This window comes from Neodiprion lecontei, chromosome 5 (assembly GCF_021901455.1).
Source record: "Neodiprion lecontei isolate iyNeoLeco1 chromosome 5, iyNeoLeco1.1, whole genome shotgun sequence".
In the NCBI taxonomy this organism is placed as follows: Eukaryota; Metazoa; Arthropoda; class Insecta; order Hymenoptera; family Diprionidae; genus Neodiprion; species Neodiprion lecontei.
This window is the reverse complement of record NC_060264.1, coordinates 18,489,638-18,516,674: the sequence shown is the minus strand read 5'-3', so window position 1 is coordinate 18,516,674 and position 27,037 is coordinate 18,489,638. Positions and strand designations below refer to the sequence as shown.

General features: G+C 38.4%; 1 protein-coding gene across 2 annotated transcripts in view; it reads right to left on the bottom strand.

Annotated features, from left to right (window-relative positions):
* LOC107217381 (5'-3' exoribonuclease 2 homolog) overlaps positions 1-27,037 on the bottom strand; it is a 40,701-nt gene that overhangs the window by 11,033 nt on the left and 2,631 nt on the right. Inside the window, exons 7-16 of one of the 2 annotated variants that reach the window (XM_046740145.1) lie at positions 26,805-27,011; positions 26,179-26,331; positions 25,904-26,064; positions 25,580-25,748; positions 24,625-24,714; positions 24,336-24,492; positions 24,017-24,245; positions 23,440-23,658; positions 22,239-22,315; positions 19,694-19,902 (exon numbers count right to left, since the gene is read on the bottom strand). In XM_046740145.1, coding sequence (XP_046596101.1) covers positions 19,709-19,902; positions 22,239-22,315; positions 23,440-23,658; positions 24,017-24,245; positions 24,336-24,492; positions 24,625-24,714; positions 25,580-25,748; positions 25,904-26,064; positions 26,179-26,331; positions 26,805-27,011 — 1,656 coding nt within the window. In that variant the 3' untranslated portion in view covers positions 19,694-19,708. Of the gene's footprint in view, positions 1-19,693; positions 19,903-22,238; positions 22,316-23,439; positions 23,659-24,016; positions 24,246-24,335; positions 24,493-24,624; positions 24,715-25,579; positions 25,749-25,903; positions 26,065-26,178; positions 26,332-26,804; positions 27,012-27,037 lie in introns of those variants that run through there. The other variant, XM_015654886.2, reaches the window with a different exon arrangement.

Genomic DNA, 27,037 nt, shown 5'->3' with positions numbered 1-27,037 from the left:
ACGATTTCAGATATCTTAAAGAAGTGTTGGTTTAAAATCATTTCAACATCGTCATTAATGCATTTAAGATCGACACGTGCTATTACGGAAAATCGACAGACTTCAAAAGTCGTGAAGTAACTCACAATAACTGAATGTGTGGTTTAAATGGTATGAAAATCGTGATTTTCGTTCTTTACCTTTTACGAAAGAAATGGAGAAAGAAGGTTTCGCGCAACTCTCTTATATGCTTGTGATGACGATAGCCCACAATTCTGGGAAGTTGCACTTGAGAGCTCCGCTCATTCAATTGAATTATACTTGAAAACGACGCAACCTCGCCGTATCAACATTTGCAGAAATGGTATTGTAGATGATTATTAAGGGAGATTGCTGGTGTGCGGCATAAATTGACTTCAAGGGAAGATTATAGCGTGTCTACGATATCCAGGCGCCATAAAAGTGGGTGGGATTTCACCGGATGGTTATAAACAAAACAAGATTAAGTGAAAAAAAAACATTGAAGTGATCAACCTTCGGTGGAAATTTTCTCTAGGATGATTTAGTTAATTTGACTGATTACAATCTTCCACGCTAAGTTTCAAGAATTTCATATCAAGGTTTGAAGATATAACGAAATATGAGATGTCGCATGTTGTCATTTTGGAAACGAAAGTTTGGGGCAAGATTACTACAAAATCTATTTCCGGAAAATAAGTTTTTTTAAATAGATATAATGATTGATGACTGATTATCCGACAAAATTTTTCTCTACATCTCGGTGTTATTAAATTCTCAATGAAAAACAAATAATTATTGTAAGTTAGTTCCGAGCTGTGATTCATTTCAGTCAAAAGGTCGTTAAACCGTAACATTTCTTTGCAAATACTGAATTTTCCCTGAGCGTGGGGGCTAAATGCTTGAAATCTGGTGTTTTGAATCCGATTTCTATACTTTTTGGTACGTTTTGATCGCTGATTAGATTTCCAAAAAGTGTCTGATAAACATTCAAGAAGTATCACATTACAGTATAGTCATAACGCGCAAATGTAATTTATGACGATCACCTATTTTACCGTATTTACAAAAATCTACTTTTATCCAAGTTTTGAGATCACAGTTTGAAAACATTTCCTTACACGATCTCTGAAGATCTTTATGTTGAACAATAACCCTATCAAACCCAAGACATTATATCAGGATTTAAAAACGTCGAGGTTAATAATTTTGAAGACTTAAGGCAATTATAAAGCCATTTTTCAAATTGTCGATATCTCATCTCGTGTAATTCGAATTTGCTCGAATCAATTGTTATCACAGAGTACGGCTTCTTGTTTCATATATGTCAACCATCATCACCGCTGGAGATTTTCCCAACTGTTTTTTTTTTCTCTTTCTGTTCTCCTGACATTTGACTCGGACTATTCAGTCAATTTATCCCTAAGGACTGCGCAGAAGGCGAAGAAGGATTGCTGAGAGGATACTGGGAACATCGTAGCCGCTGTGATACGACTTCCATGCTAATTGAGGACAAAGGTGTTTCCGTTATCTCAGGTGTCGAATAACAACGTCCCGCCCGTTAACTCTTGAAGGCGAATTCGTCCTGCAGGAGTCGTCGTCCTTGTGCCTGGATATAGAGAACCAATTTATCGAGCGCGCGTTGGCATGGAGACCTGCTGGACAGGATCCGGCGAGTGAGCGGGCGGGTAGCTCCGCAAGGACCCTGCAGGGTATGGGGGACGAGCTTTCTCGAGGACCTACTCGACGATGCTCCAGGAGGCCGTCACGGGGAAGCGGAGAGGAGCCGGGACTCCGGGGTTGGCTACGGTACCGGCTCATTCTGCCGTGAAAGTATCGATTCTTGTGGTGATCCAATCAACGCCACCGCCTTTCGCGACGAGTTTGCAATCCGTGAACCGCACCACGCTGCCAGCTTCCGTCTCCCTGGTTCACCGATTTCACATCAAACCTTATATAGACTGAAGCATCTTCATCGGATGAAAACCCGGTTCTTGCAATATGCCAGAGAGAGCAGCCGCCGGATATTAAGAATGTTTAGACGGTACAGTCCATGGTAAAAATTACTAAAATAAAACTGAGGAACAAAATTTGGTAAATTTGAAGAAGCGGTAATTAATTTCGATTTATTTGATTTCATGAAATATTTTCGAGTGATTATACGAAATAACGAATTATGTAGTTGAATCAAGAAAACTTTCTTTCATCCACATGAATACATTGATTATTCGGGTTACCAAAAAAATATTTAAGGAAAAAAATCGTAAATTTAGTCAAATGGAGAGAAATTGAACGAATCAATCAACGTTTATGAAAACCAAATGAATATACTTTGCGAGTTTAACGTATGTTACAAGGTCAAACCAACTGTTAATATTACATCGATAGCTCGTAATGAAATAATTTCATTAGATGGACTGGAATTTTCTCAATCCGACTAATTGTAAGTAGTTCTCAATTTCATATTTATCTACAAGGCAACTTGTCTTTTACTAAAATAAAATTCAGTTGAAAGTGGGCCACGTTACGTTTAATCAAATAAATTCAAATTCAAGAACATCTTTTTTTTTTAATAAGAAAGTGACGAAATTGAGGCTTAGAAAGTTGATCTTCAGTTAATTGAATTTAAATTACATTAAGAGAATTTCTTCTCTACGTGAAATAAAATTAAAAACTTCTTTCGAAAAAATAATATTATTGTTCAGTTTTTTTAATACCATAATCATAGTATTTCGGATCCGATTTTTGAGGAATCGCTGCCCATTTTGTTCGCAACTGGGAACTGGCACACATATTGCCTAAAATAAATTTGAAATAGTGTTAATATGTTGTGTAAAACAGCGTGGTTAGATTTATGACTCACATCCTATAATGATTTTTTTATACAACGTTTCAAGTTCACGAACAAATTGGACGCTGATTCATCGAAATTCGGAACTAATACGATTTTGGTGCTACGAAAAAATTTTTATAATCGAAGTTTATAGCTTCGAATTGATAACTGGTTAAACAAAAAATCAGAACAAGTTGACTCCGTCGTTGAAAGTGGAACTGTTGATGATATTGGCATGTTTTTTTATCACCTCTCAGTCTTGTCAAAACGGAAATGGATCTTCAAGAGAATCGATGAAAAATGGTAATAGATGAAACATCTTGCGTCAATATGCGAAAACAGAAATGAAAATAACTACTCCAAAGTAACGAAGCAAAATACTAGGTGAGAGTATAGAAATATGGACGAAATAAAGCAAGCAATCAAGCCATCATGCGAATCACGGGTAAAACTCGCTTCGTTGGTTTTAACGTCGGTGAATTCTGAAACTAGGCTGGCGCTTGGTCGGTGGTGTAGGACTCTCCGGTGGAGGGCTCTCTTCCCTGCTCCCTACCTCCACCATTTCACCCCGCCTCACTTCCCCTTTTATGCCCAAGCCACATTCCCATCCGGTACTCACTTTTCAAATAAATCAACACACCTCCTTATACACCTGCGATAAGAGGTGCAGCGCTTAACGTTACACCGATAAAATCGCATCGGACACTGTGCCAAAAAGCTGTTAGTCATTCGACGGTCCTCACGACCTACGGACCCTACGGATAACGAACTGTTTTGCACTTATAGCCATACATCTTTCAATTTTTGAACTACTTGGGGTAGTTCATTATAACTTGAAATGCATGATCAAAGATCAGTGGAAATGCAGTGTAGCTTTTCTTGTTTACAGGACCACAAAGAGCTTTGAGGAAAAAATCTTTCTTCGAATAAATTTTCGAAAGTGAAAATCACCCATACGGAGAGTTGTTAGTGAAGACACAACGAAGACTGAGTGAGTATCGTACATCCAAATACTTCGGTAATGATAATCTTCAACTTTGAACAAACATTCTCCAAAACAACAAAACTGTTCATCTTGCCCAGACGTTTATGCCTAACGTTCCATCGATAAAATTTTTCAGTCAAACAACGGCAAAGTGGAGAAATCGGGTGACTGATTTTCACAAAAAAAAGGGTGTTGGACCGCGAATGAGGAATGAACTGATAGATTTTCGATAAGGTGATAAAGTTTTCTTACAAACTTTACAGAGGGGTGAAATTTACGAGAAGAAACGAAATACGAAAGCAATAAGAGGATATGACGCGTATTTAACTGAATACTGTCGGTTGAGTGCATGTAATCAAAGAGGTTCTGAAAATCAGGATGCACTTAGAAGCACGTACTCGGCTATAGAGGGGCATTCAGCCGAACTCCGTCGTAGAGCCAAAGCAAGGACCCTCAGCAGCCGTGCCTATGGACCACGGACTCACCTCTCTACCGCAAGGTCTGCGAGGCTGCCACCCTGAACCTTCACGAGGATAACACTCCACACGCATGCAGTCGCTCTCGAATATAAATTCTTCAGACAGGAGTTTTCTTTTCCCTTTTTATCTCTTTCTTTCTCTATTTGCTCGAATTATTCCACACATATTATACGCTCGCACTCGAGTACTGGGAACATAATTGGAACGCATAAATACGAGTTAGAAACAACAATTATCATAATTTGAACAGCTTATAAAAGTACCTAATAACCGTAGAAGTTGATAACCAGAATCCGATTTCCAGAACTCAGGTCTAATAACAAGTATAACAGAGTCAATAGTTACTGAGGCAAAGGTCACTACTGCAGTCATCCAATTTTGCTTCCACCATCCACTTCCACTAAAGATTTTAAGATGCTTCAAGACAGCATTTCGCAATTTCATGTGCGACGTTCACACTAGTTGAAAGTTTTCGCTTTACCGTCGAAAAGTGACTAGGGATGTACGCAGGACGTTATAACTCCCCAACTTCTCGTTAATTGGATCGCCTTGTTATCAGGTGCATTGCTAGATGAAGATGGATCCAACAAGCACACCACTATAACTGAATAGCTGCGCTGAACATGACAGAAATTTTTGGTACGTAAAAAATACAGTTTGCGTATACGGAGGTCAAAGTAGTACCTTCATGCCATTCGTAGCCGTAAACTTCAGTTAGAGACAATGAATGTGGCTATGTGGTAACCAATACTGGTCTGTCAACTTCATTAACGATAATGATTATTAGAAAATTCTATTTGCTTATGAAGATTTACAAAGTGAATAATTAAGTGACATTGGTACTAAATACCTACGTAAGTACACCAAGAAAAATCTTTGTTTATAGATTATCATGTTTCCATTTTTGATCGTAACCGAGACACATTGTTCGGGGTACGAAATGAAAGCGAGTTACGTAGTTGTAACAAAAAAATCAAGTACATGCTTCTGTTCTTTAACAACGTAGTACCTGGAATAACATCGCTGGACATTTTCTAAACCGTTTATACTCTTTTACCAAGTTCTCGTGAGTCGTAAACGACAAACATTCAATTATAACATCCTATTTGTAAGTACAAGAGAATGAAACTTCCCTCGACGTAGGTGTGGGTATACAGACAGGTAGGTAGTAGGTACACCCACGGTAAGAACTTCCTCCTCGACGGTTGAAAATACCGCAGGATATGGGAGTCTCGTGGGTGGGGAGGCGAAGGTAGGCATATGCGCGCGCACGCGCGCAGCCCCTTGAACATCGAAGTAGAGAAGGAGCAAATAGAGAGAGAGAGAGAGGAAGAGAGAGAGAGAGGGAGGGAGAGGGAGAGGGAGAGAGAGAGAGAGAGGGAGGGAGAGAGAGAGAGAAGGCAAAGTACGCGGGAGAAGAGGATGCGGATGGTCCTTGTGAACCAAGGGCTACGAGGATCTCGATAAGGAGTATCCTAGAGCCGTCGAGGAGGCTTCGACGACCCCCTACCTTCCTGGCCCTCCGTAGCCCCTTGTTTCTGGTCCCCGTAGCTTCCAGGCTTGCAGGCTTCGGGCTCCAACCACCGCCTTCGTCGTCTACTCATCTCGCTGTAAATATGCTCTCCACTTCCCCTGGCTCGAGCATCGAGCTCCACCACCACCACCAGCACCACCACCGGTAGTATCATCTCCTTGAAATGCTACAAGGATATCGGGTGTTTGCCGCGAGACTTTTGTACGGATTGCGGAATCAAGAGTTTTCCCAGTTCTTGAGTAGTTAGCGCCCTCCGCCACTGGCTTTGCGCACTCGTTCTCCACGCGTCCTCCAAACCTCTTTCAGGCATCTTTAAGCCCAGGTGCTCGGACGACGGAGCCTCTAAAACCCTTCAAACTTGCCGAATGAGTATTCACCCGAGGCTACCGGCCCCAACATCATCTCTTCCGCACCTGATGCTAATTCGCCCAGACTCTCTCAGCTCTATGTGGTCGGGTTTGACTCCAATAATTGGCGTTACATTTCCACTCTCGACGTGTAACCGCTCCTCTCAAATGTCAGTCAGGGTGACTGAAGGGAACTCAGAACTACGGGGTCCGCGTGTAACGGAAGGTTTGTTTTGACAGAGAGAGTTAACCTGTCATGTTGGCGCATCAGCCTGCAGCCACAAACCCGGCAGCGATGAAACCTGAGACGTTTGGCTGACGGTCTGGTCAAACAGGGCGAGCTATACCCGCGTCTAAGAGGTAACGCGATCCATTTCCGCAGGAATCAGACCGTGTGTGTCAATATATAAAGCTGAAGCAGTTCCCGCTGACAATACATACTGTCAATACTTGTCTTCGGCTCGGTGTGAAAAAGGTCTCCGATGCCACGCCTGAGAAAAAGGGCTTGTTAGCTGACTCGATACACTACTACGAGGTTGGAAGAGAGAACAATCATCCAATACCAAAGATATTGACAGCAATTTGGCAAAGGATAGATTATTCAAATTTCTTCAATGTGATTATTGTGCCGCTTACAACGTAAATGCTTCGTTTCGGTATTTTTGTGTGGATATGGTTGAATTTTTCAGTCATATATATAAATTTTCAAGTTCAGTGGTTATTATACGCCAGCAGTTTTACGAGGAGAGTTGAAAAGGAGAGGAAAAAAATTTGACGGATCACGGCGTAACGTCCTTTTGTAAAATTCGATTTAACGAATCAACCAAAGGATCATAAAAGCACGGTGAAAAGTTGGCCACAATCGTGTTCACTTCTTCTCGCGGAAATGAGGCGGAAGAACCACAAGAGAATTCAACCACCGCCGAGCGGTAGACCCGAAGCAGTGTCTGCCTTTTATGTGTTTTTTTTTTTTTTTTCATTCTTATTTTTCAATATGTTAGATTTGTTCTTGATGTGGTTTTGATATTACTATAGGCTCAGGTATAGAATCGTTGTGGGTGCAGAGCACTCGAGCGTTCATACATCCAGTGTAAAAAAGACACGACGGGTCGACAAACGGGCCTGGAAGACCAAGTAAAAGGAATGAAAATACTCGGCAGGGTTCTTCCCAATGTACCTTTACCGCTGTCATCATCATTATTGCATTTAACCTTGTTTTATCCTCCCAAATAAAAATCCCTGAAAATTATTCCGTATAAATATGTGCACTGAGAAAGATTTTCATTTGTTATAGTAACTAGACAAATTCAGTGAAACAGGTATCGTTCAAAAAACTGTTTGAATATTATTAGAATTACGAAAAACGAGGTAAGCGTAACCATTTTACGCTATTGTCGATCCGTTTTGGTAATTGCAACGCAAAATCAGTTTGTTTGGTTTACTCTACGTTTTTAGTTAAATAAGGTTTCAACGTCAATTTATTGTTGCACAAGCATTAAATTTTCGCAACAGTTACAAGAAAATATAGTAACAGTGATCATAATGAGAAAGAATAGTAACAGATACCAGACTTTCGGGTAACAATTACAAAACTGATTTTCATTTTGTACCTAGAACTATATTTTTCGATTATGGTAAAAAATGAAAATAGTTAAGGACTAACCGGAGCTAAAAATTTCTCTCGGTGTGTATTTCCCACTAGTACCAAAACCAAAGTAAAAGTAGTAGCGATAAATTCGTCCAAAATTGATCGGTATCAACTACTGGAGAACAATTTTACTGATCAATTCGAAAAATTCAATATCAGATAGTATTAAATTGACATTAGGATAGTGTTAGATTGACATTAAGTAGCGTTGGATACACATCATATAGTGTTTCATAAGCGCCAAATTATAGTCTGTAGAAGTCCATAGCACATTTTTCTGACAGTGAACCAATCAATGTACGTTCTGAGCACTTCCGGTGTGGGTTTCCAAAATTTAGGAAATTCAGGTAAAAAAACGTTAATTTGAATACCCAGTAACCTAGGGTAAGAGAAAATTGAGGCCAATCTCTGAGGCATTGCATTGGTGCTCAACGAAGAGTATTTGTGCCATGAAGACTAGTGGACCGCTTCTGGGGTGCAAAGAAGGGAAGCAGCTCTCGGCCCTCCGCGTTTACGCCGGCGTATACGCACCCGAGTCTAAAGAACTCCACGTCATTTTTGAATTAATCTCATTCGACTGCCCCCTTTATACTCGAGCCTCTTACCTCGGCAGCAGTAGACCGCTTAGCGCGCCTTCAAGATTAATTGGAATAAAAAATCCTGGGAAATATGAAGTTATTTTTAAAAGGGCTGAGCTCACTTGTGCACACACGAACTGGGCTGTATAAAATGTGTTGGAGCTGTTCCTTCTGTTTCATATTTAAAAACGCCTATTCCTTCCACCACTTCTGAAATTGTTTCTGCCAAATATCCACTTTCATTTCACGTGCTCAACAACGAAATTTCTACCCAGTGATATGCGTATTATCATGCTATTATTAGCACAACTTTAAATAGTACGACTATTCCTCACTCCTGCACTATAATCGTTCCTTTTTTTATGATCTCAAGTCTTAACTAATTACTGTACCGAATTAATGAAACATTTATTGTAACCAGGCTATGAAACTGTTGGACACTTGTAGCACACGAGTCATCTGGGTCAGTCACTGAACAGAATGAACATAAACTTGAACTGAACAAGAGGGTGTGGTGCATGACAATAAATTATGACTTTGAGGTTGATCCGAATACATAGTTAAGAGATTACATACACCTAGTTTAATGAAAGAAGCGGATTTTCCTAAATTCCTGAAATTTGCACAATCGACGTTTCTAACCCCTGAATAATACGAATCACATATTAAACATATAATACCATAGAAAATCATTAACCTATGAAGTCTTTGAGTATTTTAAACTTTGCGCGTGTAACTAATAGACAGACGATTGTTTGACATGAAAATATCGCAAGCAGATGCTTGAAGAATTTAACTTTTGCGACTTGATTTCCTTACAGCCCCTAAATCATCGAACCAACTCGTACCAGAATGAATTATTTCCACAAAGGATGTGTCTATGACAAAAATACTCCACTTTGAAAGAAGCCGGTCTGTAATTTCAGGAAAGAGATACAATTTACCTCTGACAAGTGGCTCTTTATCGTATAATGAATAGGTCGTCAACAGAGGAGTTTGAAGATCATAGAGTGGTTCCTACAGTAACGTCAAAAACACAATCGGATTTTTTACCGATCTTTGTCGCCAAATCTTTTCATTTCCTTACAGATACTTACAGATACTGTCCAGTTTCCCATTCACTGTTCTCAATCTACGATATAAGGTTAGCCAACTATATTTGCAGTAACCTATATTTTGGGTGAGTAGAGCTGTTTCATACTCGTAAGAACCGAAATCTAGGAGTCTGTAATTATCGGGAAGTGATCCATAGGCAAACAAAACCGCCCCGAGGGGGCAAAAGAGACTTGACACTCGTCTCTGGATGAATGGACGCCCCGCCCTTTTGTCCGTCCGTCCGCCTGTCCATCGGTCGGCAGTCGGTACGTCAGCAACTGGTAAAATACCTCATACAATTCCCTCGCAGGTAATGGAGCGCATATCCTAGCCAAGGAACAAAAACCCTTACTCACCATCCATGGACTGAAAAAGCTGTAAGGGTGTTCTGTTGTGATGGAAGGTATTAAGCGGGCAACCTGTGCATCCCTTGGGGACCTGCGGATCACCCTACGGACTTTTTATTTACCTGAGCCAGTCGGACGATGACACGAAATTAACCGATCAAATCCGATTAGGTACAAAGACGTCTATTTCTTCCACGCGTTATGAAAATTATGCAATCATGAAATGGCAACCGTAAAGCAACGTCTGCAGAAGCTTATACTTCCAGAAAATTTAAGAAAACTTACAAACGATAAGTTTCCAGTTTTGCGTGGAAACTACACTGAAATTAAAGTATCGTGAAAATAGTCCTCAGCCTTCATTCAAAGTCGAAATAAGCCGTTAAAAATGTCATAATGCAGACCATAAAAATGGTTAAAACTATCATATTTTGGGTCCTTACAATCTACATTGTACACACATATGGAAAACCATAGTTTTATCTCAGTACATACTCGTCAAAGGGAATACTTGCTTTTACAAATGCATGGTAACCATGCAAATACGAAAAACCAAGGTTTACCTCATCATCAGATAGAAAGATAATTTAGGATGTTCTATTTTTTATTCCACTAATATTCTCAGAACGAGAGATCAAAATAGTAATCCACTTAGTCCAATTCGCATAGGATGAACGAAGGTTCACGAAAACATTTATGGAGTTGTGATTTGTGAATTGGAAAATCGCGATTTAACCACGATATTTTTATACATTTATCAATGCGGTCTTCCGAGTTTTCGATTAGAGACTAAAAGGTTGTCTTCTTGAAACAGCTCTGACTACTAATCATCACTACAATTTCAATTCATCCTGACTTTTTCAGGTAGTTTCAGTAACATATTTGCCTTCCGACTTTTGCTTTTCTAAATAAAAGTACCTTTACACTTATTAGCAAACATGTCTAGGTGCTCTGACACAGGCTCGTTATACATCTGACGACTAAACGATGAAGGTCCATTTTATGACTTGTAAACTACGTAGACGCCAATGGCACTCCAAACGGATAAACGACGAGTGATTCTATTTTCCGTTTATTCGGTAGTGTTGGATGATTGCTCAGCACGGGTGGTCGATTAGTCGTTAGAGAACCCCGTATCGTTCCCTCGCGGGGAAGCGTAGTAAACGAATCAGTAAACCGCGATAATAGAGTTTCTTAGTCGAAAATTGAGTGATTCTGAGGGGGCCGAGGACCAGTCAGGCGAGGAATTGATAATCAACCCTGCCCACCTTCTCTGGTCACCCTTCGAGTCCACTCCCCGCTTCCACTAAGGGTTTCGGAGGATGACCAACCCCATCCACAAGTAAATGGGTGCGGTACATTCTGACTGCACGGTATAAATACACAGGGAGCCAGGTAAACGCGAGTTTTTCCAGTTATTGTAGGTGTGCTGTTCACAAAATCAAACAAGGCCCGCCAGAAAATACCGTTTACAAAATTTTTAGCAATCTGATTCGCCAATTCAAACCATGCGTGAACTGTATTCTTCGACATCCTTATCTATAAATTTGCTGTATTTTTTTTCTCTTGACCTTCGGCCTAAAAAATGTTCAAAATACTTTTATTAAATATATAATAGTTTTTAAATTATGTACACTAAAGCTGAGAGAAAAATAACTTAAAAGCTGATGCTCCGAGCTTGAAAATAATTTTTCGATCAGTTCTTCGCATGCAATTTCGAAAAGTTACGGAATTTTGAAATTACACGTTTTGGTCAGGTACCTTAAATTGAATAGCCCGCTAATTTTGTGCAAGAAGTTTACAATTATTATGATTAAAAAATAAATGCATAAAAGCACGCAAGAAATATGTCAAATTATAAGAGGATATCAAAATACCGATCGAGTAAGCAAATCGTTATATTTTACACTTTCTCTTCTCTCTCGTGAGTCATGAAATCATTTCAAAATTTGTAAAATTCCTTTACCTTTACAAAAACTGATGTCTTGAAGAAATAATTTGTTCATATTGGTATTGCATAAACAAAATTGGAGTGAGAAATTTATGCGGTTGTATAAAAATTGTATTTGTTAGCCGTATCGTTATAATTCTATTACATGGATGACGTAGTTTCGTCGAGAAAAAAAATAAATAAATAAATAAAAAAATTCGACGCTTACATTCTAGGCTTCTATTCACAGCCCTCCCCGAACCCCAATTATACTAACGCACAATTGACGATAAAACCTGAACTTGAATTCGGTTTTCGAAACGGTTCATTGTGAGCCTCCGAGGTAAATGCTTCTTACGCAGCCATATTACAAGAGGCTTGCGACCATTGTCCTCGACTTATTCAAAAATAATAATATATTCCCGATATCTCCGTAAAAGTAATTGGATCGAGACTTAAGCCCTTTGCTGTGGGTGGTAATATAATGGATGATGAATCTGAAAACATTGAAATCGGATCAAAAACGAGAAAGGTTAATCATTTTGAACGGTCTAATTACAGAACCTTTGCTCAAATTCATGATATCTTAGTTTGTGTTATGCGAATTTGCTGAATTCCATTTCTATCATCAGACAGTGGATATGTTGTTTCATTTGTGTACACCATCATAGGTGTAAATAATAGAATAAATAACGATGTTGAGAATTTTGTGAACAGTTTTTTCCTCTTTTCCTAGCATCTGATTCAGGCTTTACTTTCCATTCAACATTAAAGCGTACTAATCGATGCTCTCTGTAAATAATCCCCAAAAGATAACGAAACCGTTTTCAAAATTTCTTCCATTACACCCGGTAAAAAACCGCTGCAACGTCGGAAATCCAGAGTTCCATGTTTTTACGACGTGTGCAGGATACCGTGAGCTCAAAGCTTGACTCGCACTCGAAACATCATGAAGCACAAAGCGCGACGAGGAGCTTCTGCAGAGGGGGGCTGTGAAGAGAATTTAGAAAAAAGAAGGTGGCAAAGGGATGGAAACGCGGCAGCTCGCCGAGGTGACGCTAATGAGGCACGTCATAATTAGTGATACAGTCTACCTACTGGGCGCTCTCCGAAGAGTTCTCGAGAATACGGGCAATCCCACACTTGGAAACGAGAGGTGAGGAGGGGACCGTCCTCGTCTTTCCTCATTTCTTCCTTTCTCTTGTCCACTCGTCTCGCGGCACCTTCCTGTACCTCTAGTTCTGCACCCTCTTCTGATTCTCATCTCGAACAGCGACATCACACGGAAAAATAACCCTGCATTCCCGTCATCGTATGAACTCTTGATCTGCGCCCAGAGCCAAAGATGATACGTATTCGATATATAAAACGACCGAGAAGCATGAGGACGCATCACCGTTTTCGAAACAACCAGAAAGATAAAATACAAGAAGCAACTAGATTTTCGATCGTTCATCAATGAGAAGCGTTTACAGTTGTGGTTGCTATACAGTCTATAACTGTTTTCATTTACATATAAATTAATACTGTTTATTCCTGACTCGACCATAAAGTTAACTTTTTTCTCTAAAACGAATTTGCTGGAAATATGAGCCCAATTTAATGGTTCCAAATTTCAAATAAATATTGCGACCAGAGTTGAGTCGGAAATAAAGTCCTGTATGTAACACAGGAGTAAAAGTCGACTTTATTCTCTTGTTACATAATGTACTACGAATACATCGACAAAAATTTCGTTTTTTACAGTTATCAGAAAATTCTACGTGAAATTGATATCTTTACGATAATCGCGGTTTGCATATTGTTGAAATTACAGGAAAATGAGGAACAAGTAAGTATTCAGTACAATTATAATTGTCAATAGTACATTTTCTGGATATTATAGCATTGAATCTGATAGTTCAGTGTACTACATTTTTTTTCAGTTAAACAACACCTCAACATCAATTCATGGTTTCACCCAAATCAAATTATCGCAATAGTTACGAGTAGGGGTGTGCGGGTACTAAAATTCTTCGGGTGGGGTCGGTTCGGGTAAATGGGTTAGTTTCGGGCACCCAAAAATCTCAAGTTACCAGAAAATCTCGTGTTACCCAAAAATCCCGAGTTCCTCGAAAATTTCGGGTTTGCCGAAAAATGCGGAGTTTTTAATAATTTTGGTCACGGTTATTTTCGCTTCTCCAAAAATTGCGTGATTTCTGAAGTGAACAGAGATTTCCAAGAATTTCGGACTTATGTCATATCCGAAATCCCGGATAATCTAAAGGACAATTTCGTAGCGGTCTGGCATTATGAGTTCTGGCGGTTCTGTTCTCAAAAAATCAGACTAGAGCCTCACCAAGAAATGTACTGTCGAATTCTTTCATATCTAGTTCATTATCACATCAACGTGAAATAATTTTATTATCGGCCAGGGGTGTGCGAGTACTGAAATTCTTTGGGTGGGGTCGGGTAAAATGGATTACTTTCGAGTCAAATGACCGAAAATTTCGGCTCCTCGAAGATTTCGGACTAACCGAATATTTCGCGATTGCCAATAAACTCGATCCGATGCAAACTCGACCCAAACCCGAGATTTCGGATGCCCATACACCTCTAGTTACAATAAAGGTACATACAGTACAAGTGACCATTATCAAAGAGACCAATTAACATACCTTAAATAGATTCTCTATTTACAGTTAAAAAATTAACGATAAAAAATTAAAACAGCCAAGGACTTTATAGTAACCACAACTAGAAATTTCTCTTTGTGATGCAGTAACATGAAACTGAGGTATCGAATATCCGATTTCTAAAGGTGCCGAACCGTGAATCTGGCTTACCCGTTTAAAATAGCGTGTCGATTTAATAGCAGCACGGAAGCATGCGCTTCGTCCGAAGCGAAACAACCGCATCGCAACGACAGCGATAAATACAAACCCCTGCAAGTTGCCCTTGCGCGATTTGCTTGCATGTAAATGCGAATACACGCGCCCACATACGCACAGCATACAAGCACCTAAGCTACGAGTGGAGGATAGTAACAGACCAGTGAATAGGTCCACAATTATACGAGGCGTGTAGGGCAAGGGAGTCGCTCCGTAGGGGTGGACGGGAGGATGGGAGACCGATTTGAAGCACAATGCGGCTCAATGACGAGGAAATTAGCCGCGGTACTGCTGGTGACGCCCGTCATCCCCATCCCATAAACACGAAGCGCACCGTCAACTTCTCTTCTCTTCGTTTCCCGCCGCTTATTGCTTTGATTTGCTTTTCTCTTCTCACACACTCATGCACGGAATTTACACCGTGACAATCTCGCGAAACTGAAAATCCGAATGCGCATGCGCGAAATCGCGTACGTCCATTGGGTAGATTCAATTAATTCGCGTCAAGTTTTTCGTCCGCTTGTTGCAGGTTGACCAACCGAGCTGCGGCCAGTGCGGACGCCAGCTGCCGAAATTCTCCAGGCGTCTCGAGGTTATATCTCGTAGAGAATTCGAGAAAGCCGGAATTGTGTCTGGTCCACGTGCAAGTTAACACAACCTCGAAATATTTGTGTACTGGTATTTTGAGACAGGCAAAACCGGACAAAGTTGGCCAATCTGTGTAACCGAGGTGTACGTCACCGATTTTCTTCATTCTGTGACAGGATATTGCAGTGCATCAAAAAACTTGGACGCATATTTTCTTTACATACCAACTCGGTCATTTAAGGGGTCAAAACCACACTCAGTTTTACGCCAAAAATCGATTTCTAACCATATCTTGTCGATGAGGTAAAATTTCTTCATGAAATTAATCGGACATTATTCACTCTCAACGGACGATTACATGCCCGTTGCAGTCTTAACCTCAAGATTTGCAGCCTTCGTTTTTGGGATAAACTTTAGGGGTAGTTTTCACCCCTCGAATGGTCCAATTAGTACTTAAAAAATGCGTGTCTAATGTTTTTTGATGCACTACAACATATCACGGGAATGAAAACATGGTGCGGAACACCTCGACTGATTCGAATCTTCCTTGAAAGTGGCAATCAAGTAAGGTGTCAGCCAAATCGAGACAGTTGAAAAATAAATTAAATGACTAAAAAAAGACTGTCGAATGAAAAAATTAATTTTGCGTGATAAAACGCTCAAAAAGCTGAAGTTTGAATACTAGATCAGAGTAAAAGCAGCCCTGTTTACATATACTAACATTTTATATAATAATGTCCAAGCCAGGCGATATTGAAGATGTACGGATTGTTCCGTCGGAGTAAAAGAATGGGAATGCAGAAGAGATCGTATAAAATATCGGCAGAAATTTCCTCGGTACAACTGTTAATGAATTTCAATAAAACAATATTCCTGCTTAATCTTACATTTATCCTTCACCACAGTAATGATCTAGGAACGTTGATTTTTTATCCAGTTTTGATGATAGTAATAAAACCCTTCCATGCAGAGTTTCTACCGTATCCAAATCTGACGGTTCACTTGTTAATTATATTTTCAATACTATAACCTACACTTCAGAGTGTGAAGTTGTCACACTTGAATTGTACGAAATTTGGCATAGATATAAATTTTTTTAAGTCCTAAAGGCATCAAGGGATTGACTGGGCTTAATTAGTTCGAGTGTTGAACATGCCACCCGTTTCGAGGCATATAAATCGTTTAATCCTATATTGACGTCAAGTAGTGTTGAAGAATGTATAGCTGAAATTTCAATCGATCAACTTTGATCGAAAATTCAAGTTGCCATCAATATTTAGTCTCTATAATACAAGTTTCGGAGGGATGAATGAAACCCGATTAGCTGTACAAAAACACCAGTACTATGATTTCCAGGTTTTTACATGAAAAAAAAAAGAAATTCCCAAAGATTTTCCTAAGGAAAACAAAATTTTCGCGAGAGCTCAAGTTTTTTCCAGGTAAAATATACTCTGTAATAATATGATTTTCCAATTAAGGTAAAAAGTGAAAATAATGAAGGGGCGAATACGCCGAATCGTATTTTACAATTCTTTCTTTTCCTAAGTAACGAATCTCTTCAAACTTGGGGAAATGATTAGGGCTTATAATTTTACTTGCGAGTTGTCTGAGAAACGTTCGGAAAATTCACGAAAACACTGAAGTACTTGCAGCTAGATTTTCACTCGATTAGAAATCATGGCACGGTACTGCAGCTGAACCAGATATTTTTTCTTACATCTTAAAAATACTGATTGTGAAATTCAACCATATAAACTTCATTAATTTGAGTACATCATGGAAATCTCATTATTATAGATTTTTTCACTAAAAAATTCTTATTGTTTGTCTGATTCTAATGAAAAACACTTGACTTTATTTTAATCGAAATCTCCGCAGATCGTCAAATTCTAACTGTCATTAATAATAACGTATTTCTTGTTGAATCACAAGTTTAACATCTGTAAATTATTATGATTTTATATATGGGATTTTGTTCTTGCCAACTGATAAACTCAAGTAAGAATCTGTCTCAGACAATCTCTATGGATCTGTACTGTAATTAAACGAACTGTACGAATGTTTCTATAAAAAAATAGTGGCACCATGTGATTTCTCTGACGTTGTTAATAACAAGGTGTTTACAATTGAAATTCAATTTTGAAATATTATTTTCTGGATCATGCTGAGATTTTCTTGAATCGGACTCAACTTGATCAACTTCAGTTGCCCTGTTTAACTTTCGTTTTGTTATGTTTCTTATTGGACACATTTTTGACTCATACCTCCCATAGGTTCTCGAAGATTGTACATAGTAGAAGCGTTCAGTATTTCGGTAAACCGAAAACTTTTTAGCAATTTCTTTGCAAAATATAATGCTACGGGTACAAACTCGCAGCACCGATACCAAAATATACTACATTGTACCGAAATACCGAAAAATTGAAGACGTCAATATTTCCGATCGTAAAATTAATGGAGTTTTTGTTTACGTGGATTTGATTGATAGCTGATATGCGACAAGATAATGGTTCGGTAGTGTTCCAGATACACATATATTAGTATCCCTATACTCATAAGGTATGAGAATTAAAATGTTTGCCGATTATTCAGCTTACTTTTTGCTGAGATTGCGGTTTTCACCAAAATAACGGTATCTCGATATATCAAATGTACCGATTGAAATATTCTTGCAGAAAATCAGTATGAAATTTTCGATACCACTCAGCCTATCAAGATCTTGTAATATGTATATATATATACACATATGTATATATATATACACGACTACTGAAGTTGACAAAGAGAACATACTTTGGGGCGTGCGACTCGCGGATATACGAAACGAATATCCGTTCCCCAAACGCAATACGGCGTCGTGGCTGGAAGACGAGGCTGAGGATGAGAAGTAGAAGGGCAAGTAAATATGTATAAGCAAAAGAGCCGGGCGTGGGTGGCGGCGAAGTTGGAGGTGGAGGAGGAGCTCGGAGGCGCACATTTCTATTTTCATCCGGCGTTGTCTATCCTCCGAAATGACAGGTGGGCCCCGCGTCAAGGCGGGCCCGGTGTCCCGGGGGCCCGGGGCCCCCGTAGCGGGGCCTCGTTAGACAAATTAAGCCCTGCTGACTGGTGCGTTCGCCCGGGATGAACTTCGAGTGGACTGCAAACACTCGAGGAGGCGCGCTACCGTTCTCCCGGTTCTCCTCCTCCCTCTTCGAGCCCGCCGACCACCCTGGCCTTTCCGCAATCGTTGGACGGATGAATGTAGCATGTACGTGTCTCCTATGTACCTATATACAAGTTGACTCGCAATGCCTCTGGTACATGGTACGTCGAGCAGATATGCGTATACATCATATATGTATAATGTTGTATGTTTCTGTACGTATGAGTATGTTTACCAATTCCTGGATGCAAGGTAAGAGAGAGAGAGAGAGAGAGAGAAAGAGAGAACGTCAGAAATTTAGTTATGAATAATCCAAAATTAGAGACATCGTGTTATGCAGATATTTCGTGCGAGATATCGGATGGAATTTTTGAAGATTTTTTTTTTTTTTTTGTTCACGTACTTTTTTCCTTTCGCGTTAGTTCGTAAGACAGCAATCAGTTTATGTAACCCGCGTCGCTCATTTTATATATATACGAAATGGTCGCACGTTTAGGATTAATCAAATTTAACGTGTCCGTTATATAATAATTAGCTATGATGATATACAGTAGATATAGTTAGATATAGAGTCTCTAACGATTTTCACTTTTGACCCAAAAATATAGTTCAGGATACAAAATGAAAATTAGTGTTGCAGCTATATAAACCAGGAAATCTGATACGAGTTACTATTCTTTTTGATTATGTTTTCTTCTAATATGTTCTATTAAAGTCCTCAATTAGTTTGATGTTTGTGCAAGAATGAATTGATTTAAAGTTAGTTAAATTATACAACATGTACATAACAAACATATTTAATATCGCATAACTCGATAATGTAAGTTGTTGGCAACTGTAGTCACACTAAATGGTTACTGATACAAAATTTTTTTGAACAATTCCAACAATATTTGAACCACAAGTGTAAAAGATACCAATTTCCCTAGATTGAATCTTCTAGTGACTAAAACGAGTGAATTTTTTTCTCAGCACGTCAATTAATTCGTCGCCAAAACCTCGTCGAAACGACTTAACCTCGATTTGTCATAGACGGTGCAGACAACCTGCTGCGAGAGGACAAACGCTCGTTTGTACTCGGTGTCCTCGAAGGCCTTGTCGAGAGTTTTTGTTTGTGTGGGTGGGCAGAGGGCGCCCCTTTTTCTATTCTTTTGGCGAAGGGCGGCGGCGCGTCCCTTTCCACACCGAGGGCACGATGTACATCCGCTAATTGGATAATTACAGAATGCGGCGTGCTTGTTTTATAATTGGGAGCGCACGGCCCGCCCGACCGCTCGACGTGACGGAACGTCGACGTCCCGAGTCACGCGGTACGTGACAATCCGTCATTCGAACTCATTTCGCAAACTCCCCTGTACCTCCTGCACCGTGCAAAGCACAGCAAGGATCAAGTTGCCACGGCTTTGCCGTCTGCAGACCCGAGCGGATTTCTCCTCGGCTGACAATTAGACTCGTGCCGGTGACAACAACGGGTAAACCACTTCGTACAACGGGCCCGTATTCGGATCCGAAATATCGAAGGATCCCATCTGGTGGGCGAAAAATGTACTACGCTAACCGGGTCGTATTTCGTTAAAAAAAAAAGTCGTTCTTCATCGTATATTACATGCAATATTAACGCAGTGTACCTGAACAGAAATCGAATCACTTACAGGAAGTTTGCTGTCTCTTTAGGTTCGTATATTTTAAGTAAACTGATGAAATGTTAACCCAGTTGCGACGCCATACTGCGCTAGCCGCTACTTTGGATCCCAATGAGGAATCTTGACCTCATGTACACACGAGGTCACGTGACCGGTCCGACGGTATTTACCAAAATCGGTATAACCTTGTCTCAAAACTTCGAATCGATTTGGATTTTTTTGTAAAATGATCATGCTATGGTCGGAAAGTGCGATCTGATGCGCTAGAGCTGAATAAGTAACGTGCAAATTTTTAATATATCTATTTCGCTGCGAGATGGGCTTTGAAGTTATATTTTATAAATTATTCAATTATTAATTCGTATGATAATTTATTAGTCCTAGCTGACCAGAGCGTACTTTCTAAACCCTAAATGATCATGACGCAAAAAGATTCAAATGTAATTTACGCAATATTAAAATACGCAAAAAATTTAAATGCAGAAAAATAAAGTGTAGAAACCACAAATATCTGTAGAATCGTCAAAATTGTGACGATTCTATACTAAGACTTTCTATATCTCAAAATTCAATAGAAAACACGAATTTTTGTTTATCGATTTGGAAATTATATAAAAATATAGTTACCCTTCTATTTGCCAAACTTTTCATTCACATTTCTACCTCCATCCGTTATTTACATGGTAACTTCACGAGGTATAGGTATAGGTATATTATCATACTATGGAATTTTTTTTTTCTTCAGTTTTTCTCAGCCCTGAATACAATACCGACTCCCCTGCAAATATGCATATAATCTAACCGGTATATAACGCGACGCGTATCGTAAGTCAGAAGGGCACGCGTGCGTTTTAATTCAAGTTTTGTAATCCTTATGGGAGTGACGACGAACGACTGACTGCAGAGAGGAAAGTGTAGGGGAGAACGGTTATCGGGCGTCGGTGGAACCCCATTAAAACCACCCCACAATTTTATCATGTGTATACACGCGCACGTATAAGTGTATACATATACGCACATGTGCAAATTTACGTGCGTCTACGCCACGCGTTTATTTAGCAAGTCCCCGACCATTCATTTTTAAGTTACTGCTGCAAGTTAATCAATAAGTTCAATCGTGCGTCCAGCCTTTTGACTTTAGCCACTCACAACAATCAAACCTGACGACGGCTCGTTAACGACTAATCAAACCGTGCCGTGTGTTATACATATGCATACTAACATGTATACTAGACTGCCTCAAATTAAAACTTTATTTTTCTTCGATCTCCCACTTTATGAAATCATAGTTTTTAACATAATATTCATTTTATTTTAAGATTCTGTATTCGCCATTTAATTAACACATAAGAAATCCAATTCTGGCGGTTGGAAGGAGATAATAATTGTTCTATATAACGGACGGAACTCTGTATGGCAGCATTTGACAACTTATATGTTTTGTTACACATATCGATAGAAATATCACTTTCTTACTAGTTGCTAGGAAATTATAAGAAGACGAGGAATAATTACAGGGTGGCCACTAAATTTAATTAAAAAAATTCCCCAACATTTTATTGTTTCCCTGCAAACCGGAATCACGATTTTTACCTGACTTCTTGCACTCTGAAATATCGGGTTTCGCAACGCTCTCTATCTCTACTTTTAAAAACGTTGGGGTCGAATAGTTCATTGACGAAAAACAGAAGATAATGTGTACTGGTAAATATGATGAGATTGAGGTTAGCAACGTTAGTCTAACGATGGATTAAGAAAAAAATTACTACTGTGCAGCTTAGAATGACTGATTTGAATCTGTAAAAATTTGATCAATAAACCGCTTTGTTTATACGCTTTGCTGAATCTTAGACAGTTCCAAAATTGCGAAATAACGATTTTTCCTAAACATAAAATGCATTGTTACATCAAAGTTAGGAACTTCATTCTGACTAAATATGAAGTTTAGATCTTTGGCATACACATTCACATTGTTATTAATATTATCATTGTCGTCTTTATAAATTAAACATTGATATTCCAGCAAGAGCGAAACGTGAAATAAAAATATAAAAAACATTCAACGAGTATTAAAAATTATGTACAGCTAGTACATCTACATCTATGTGGTACAATTCCCTGACTGATACACAAAATTCTTTGACATTACCCGATTTTCCAAATTTTCAGAAAAGCGGCCACCCTGCTGAGTTTAGAAATAAATTAATCTGTATCAAACTCACCACGATTTTGATGGTATCCAACCTGCGGAGGGGGAACATAAGCGTATTGTCCAGGACCATTGTTGCTTCTGTGATGCCTGCATGAAAGACAAAAAGATTTTTACTCGGGAAAGTTATTGAGGTAGTATCAATGGTTTACGTCATACTGGCGCACAAAAATATAAAAGGCACAGAAATTTAAGAGATGTAAGTAATGCATAGGCAAAATTGTACGCGGAAATTTCGCACATGAAAAATACAACACATGCCTTTTTTGCATACAGAAGTTATCGAAATAACTATATTTCTCACGTGTCGTTTACCTACAAAATTGAAATTCGCAAATGTCATATGATATTTCATCTGTATCTGAGAATTGTAACATTTTTCCTTGATGTTTAAAGATTTTCGGAGTTTGTCACAATCCGAGGGGCAATTCACTTGGAAATCAAATCAATGATTTCAATCCACTAACATTGATTTCGCGAGATTTCTATGACTTCCACCTGAGTACCTTTATTCATATTCATCGGCTTCTTGTCTTTTGGAAGGAAATTCAAGTTTTTTACATTCCTTTGACTTACAATTTGATTTCGTTGATTGAATGAATACCTTGTCACAATAGGTATCATAGATAATATGGACAGAATTGTGACACAGCACTCTTCTTTGTCTGGTTATCTACTATCAGTGACATATAAAAATTCCCCCAAAATTTTCCATTTTCCTAACAAAACTTACTGAACAAACTCAATTTTTGTTAATCCAAATTCAATGAATTATGTAACGCAATATCTTTATTGTAAATTGAAATAGTCAACCTGTCTCGAATTTCATTCAATTTTTCTCAATCTGAATTACTCAACATTCCAATGAACATTCGTTATTCTTATTTAAAGAAGATACATCACAATATATATATTTGCGTGAGAGAAAATCATACCCAGACTTCGGTTCTATTCAGTAATATGTGTTGAACAGTGTAAATTGGTTTTAGTACTGCGTTCTTGGCAAAATTTTCATTTATGTACATACTTTTAGTTGCTTATTCGCTTTCTACGCACGTATTACATATTGACTAGAATAATTTCCTCAGTGGTAGAAGAAATCAGGAAATTCCAGGAACTGTTCACAGATTCTCTGAAATTTCCCTGATTTTTCTAGACAAAAAAGAATAAAGAATTTTTTTTGATAAAACAAAACTGAAAGACAAGCTACTGACCCTAGCATTCGATGACCTGCATCTCCAAGAGTAGCCCTCTGCGTTGAAGGTGTGAATCCAATTTGTGGACGCCATTGATTTCCACCACCACCACCACTTGCTCGATTCATCTGTTCAAAGTCCTGAGGTTTCAAAACTTTAGGAGGCTCTTTGGCACCTTTGAGTTTCTTTGCTGGGAATATGAAATCCTTCTGATACTTCGGATCTCGAAATCTCACGCTGAAAATTTATAAACATTAAGTATAAAAATAACTCAGACCAAATATGATACTGGTCAACAAATTAAAATGTTTTCTTGTGCCTGAGTTATGAACGGTATTCTTTTTATGTTTACGTGTAGAGAGACAAAAAAGGTATACATACTTTGCTTGAACTTTCAATTGCAACCACAACATAGACTTTACGCTGATTACAGAAAAGTAATTCGGTCTATAATTGTAAGTTAAAAAAAAAAAGAAAAAGAAAAAGAAAAGAAATTGAGACTTTCAACTGTTAACTTAAGGTAGCTGATTGTGTATAAATCTGTCAAAAATAAACCTGTTTGATAGTGATAAACTTTTATCACGAATTCTCTCACCAGTAAACTCGATTGTCTCGTACTGGTAATCCGCCGATCGGGGAATTTAACGTAGCACCATCTCCAATGCAATCCTCTGCCAGTAAAACTGTTCCGCGCATGCCATCGACGCATATGTCAGTTTCCACATCAGAGTCTACTTTATTTTTATACAGTCCAGTTATAAAATCGTAGCTCTTATTGTCGAGGCTGACATACAATCGATCGTCACCTCTGACGTTACGTTTTTCTAATGAAAAAACAAATTACAGGGAGTCAATTATCAACAATTACAAACAGTGTAATAATTTAAATAACTCAGCATATCGGCGTGGCTCACTTTCTGCTTCGCTAAGACACGAATAGTAAGGCTCAAGAGCTTTGAACAATCTCTTTTCGTCGACAAATGGCAATAGAGCAACTCCTTGCCAGGCAAATTTCTTTCCATTCAAGTCGATTTTAAAATCTTCAGGATAAAAATCTATGATTGGAGATTTCTGTAAACAAAAATTCAACCTTCATTGTGCGCTCGCTCATATTATATAACGTTATAGATTTTCAATTTATTCAGAACTGAACTCTTTTTCACATGATGGAGAATGGTTCTGCCAAATTTATTCTAAACTCACCGGATCGCTCATCAATTTTGCCCATGGGGGAGGAACATGGGAGCTACTCGCAGCAGGAAAAACACCCATCAATTGTTCCAGTGGTCGAAACTGTGAGAGGTGAATAAAAAATTTTTGATATACAATTTTATCTAGAATATTTAAGTACGTTTATTATTCGTTGGGAAATGATAAAGCGCTCGAATGTTAGTTTAAAGGTTTTTTAGGGTTCGCAAGTTATGAGTGTAGAAAATTTTATTCTGTACATAAATTTTTTTTAACAGAAATCAATAAAAAAAAATGGTGTTTTAAAACAAAACATCCTAGTATATGTTTCTTGATTGTACTGATAAAACAATTCAAGTATAAAACGTAAAACGTACGGAAAAATATTTGACGCTTCCAGATCTTTTAGTACACAGATAAAGAAGTAACCTTGATCTTTTAATACTTCCACCCAACTATGAATGGCATACAACAGAACCGATGAAAATGCTGTGATAACAATCTAGAGAAAGCCAATATGTGTTGTACAGTACGTATAGAAATCTATTTTTATCCACTAAAACTTGTTTTCGTTAATGTTTGTGAAAATTAAACAAATTGATTCATTCAAATAAATTACATCAACACAATATTGAGTGTGTATTCATAAAGTTGTAACTCATTTTGTAAGCAGCAAGTTTTTCATGATTTGAGTGATTAAAATCAAGAATGTGTAACTTCAGCCAATTTGACATCCCGAAGGTTTCACAAGATTCTGTCTAGATGCGTTATAAAGTTATAAGCAAGAATTGTCTACGAAATTGTACGTAACACGTTCCATTCAGGATCGTAAAAGCAGATTTGCAATTTAAGCAGAGCTTATTCCTTGTTATACAAAATAAAACGGTGACTAACATTTGACGAAAAGTTAAGGAAAACCATTTTGACTCGCTACTTTCACAAATCGTTGAATTTGTTAAAAAATACTCACTGGAACTGTGTCCTTTTCAAATTCTGTCGACAGTCCACCTATGTTGATGAAGTCACTGGCAAATGGAGCGTAATGGTAAGGAAAATACCATTTCCAAGATGCACAACCTTGGTAATAATAGCGAAGTACCCAACAAAGGCCACGTACGTATTGGAGTGCGACATTATTCCTAAGAAAAAAAAAAAAAAACATGTATCAAAGTTTACTTTACATTTGAAATTGTTGAATATAGTTAATGAAATAGTATCTGCATAAAGTTTTTGATCAAAAACACAAAAATTATCACTAATACTGATCGTGAAGTCCAACAATAAATAATTTTACCTGAAAGCCAGATTATCTTTGGAAACGTCGAATTTGGACTCATAGTATCGATCTTTGAATCCATCTTCCCATAGTCTTACTTCGTCGTGAGCTTGATCGTCGTCAGCTTCCTCCGTTGTTACATTGTCGGTCTTTCGCTTCTGACCTCTGTTGCCCGATCCCTACGTTTGTTCATATTAATCACACATGAAGAACTCTGGTTCAGTTACATTTCTGAGACATGAGAAATAACTTTTAACATGGTTTAAATTGATTTGGGAAAAGAATAGGCTCACCTCTGGCAGAAGCATACTCTCTAAAGCATTGGTGGCGTTCGTTCCTTTCAACGCTCTCTCTGTAGCGCTCGTGTTGTAATTTCTACCCTGCATTCGCATTTGGAATGCTTCATGGCGAGCGTTTTGTACGGGCTGCGTCGCTTGACCCAAGGGCTGAAATTAAATGAATTAAATATGAACAGAAAAAAAGTTACACGTTTAAATGTGGTTAAAAAATCGGTAACTCGGGTGATTTTTGTATTATTCAAAAGTTCGACGCTTCTTTTATGTAGGCATTTTTAATAAAGACTTTGAATCGACAAATTAAAGAAGAAAGAGACGACTTGCTTGTGAAAAAAATATGAAAGTCTAACGGAATACTTATGTAAATTTGGCTAGGAAGGAAAAAAAGATGTATCTGAAAATCGTAGCCGATTTTAAGGTGAATATAATCCTTTCTAGAAAAGAAATGTCTTCAGTTGAAAGTGCAAGCTGAATGTTTTCCAGACAAATTACCGCTTCAATCCTGATAATCGTTCAACGAAATTGCGCAACCAATTCAATGGGTAAATGCCGACATCCGAATTAAAAATTTTAAACTGATGCATTTATTTCGCCTAGTTTGCAAAATTTTCATCCAAACTTACAGTTGGAGCAAATTGTCCAGCAGGAACCCAATTGGGTTTGTAATTGCTGATAGCCTCCAGCCTTTTTTTCTTGTTTTTCTCTCGTTGTTTGAAAGACAATTCATTTTGTTGTCGTTTTTTAAAAATCTCATCTTCAACGTTTCCAAGATCAGACATTATCATTTGAACTCTGTCAAGATTCACATCACCGCTGTCGGTCAGAAAGCCCTAAAACAAATTCCAAATATTTCGAT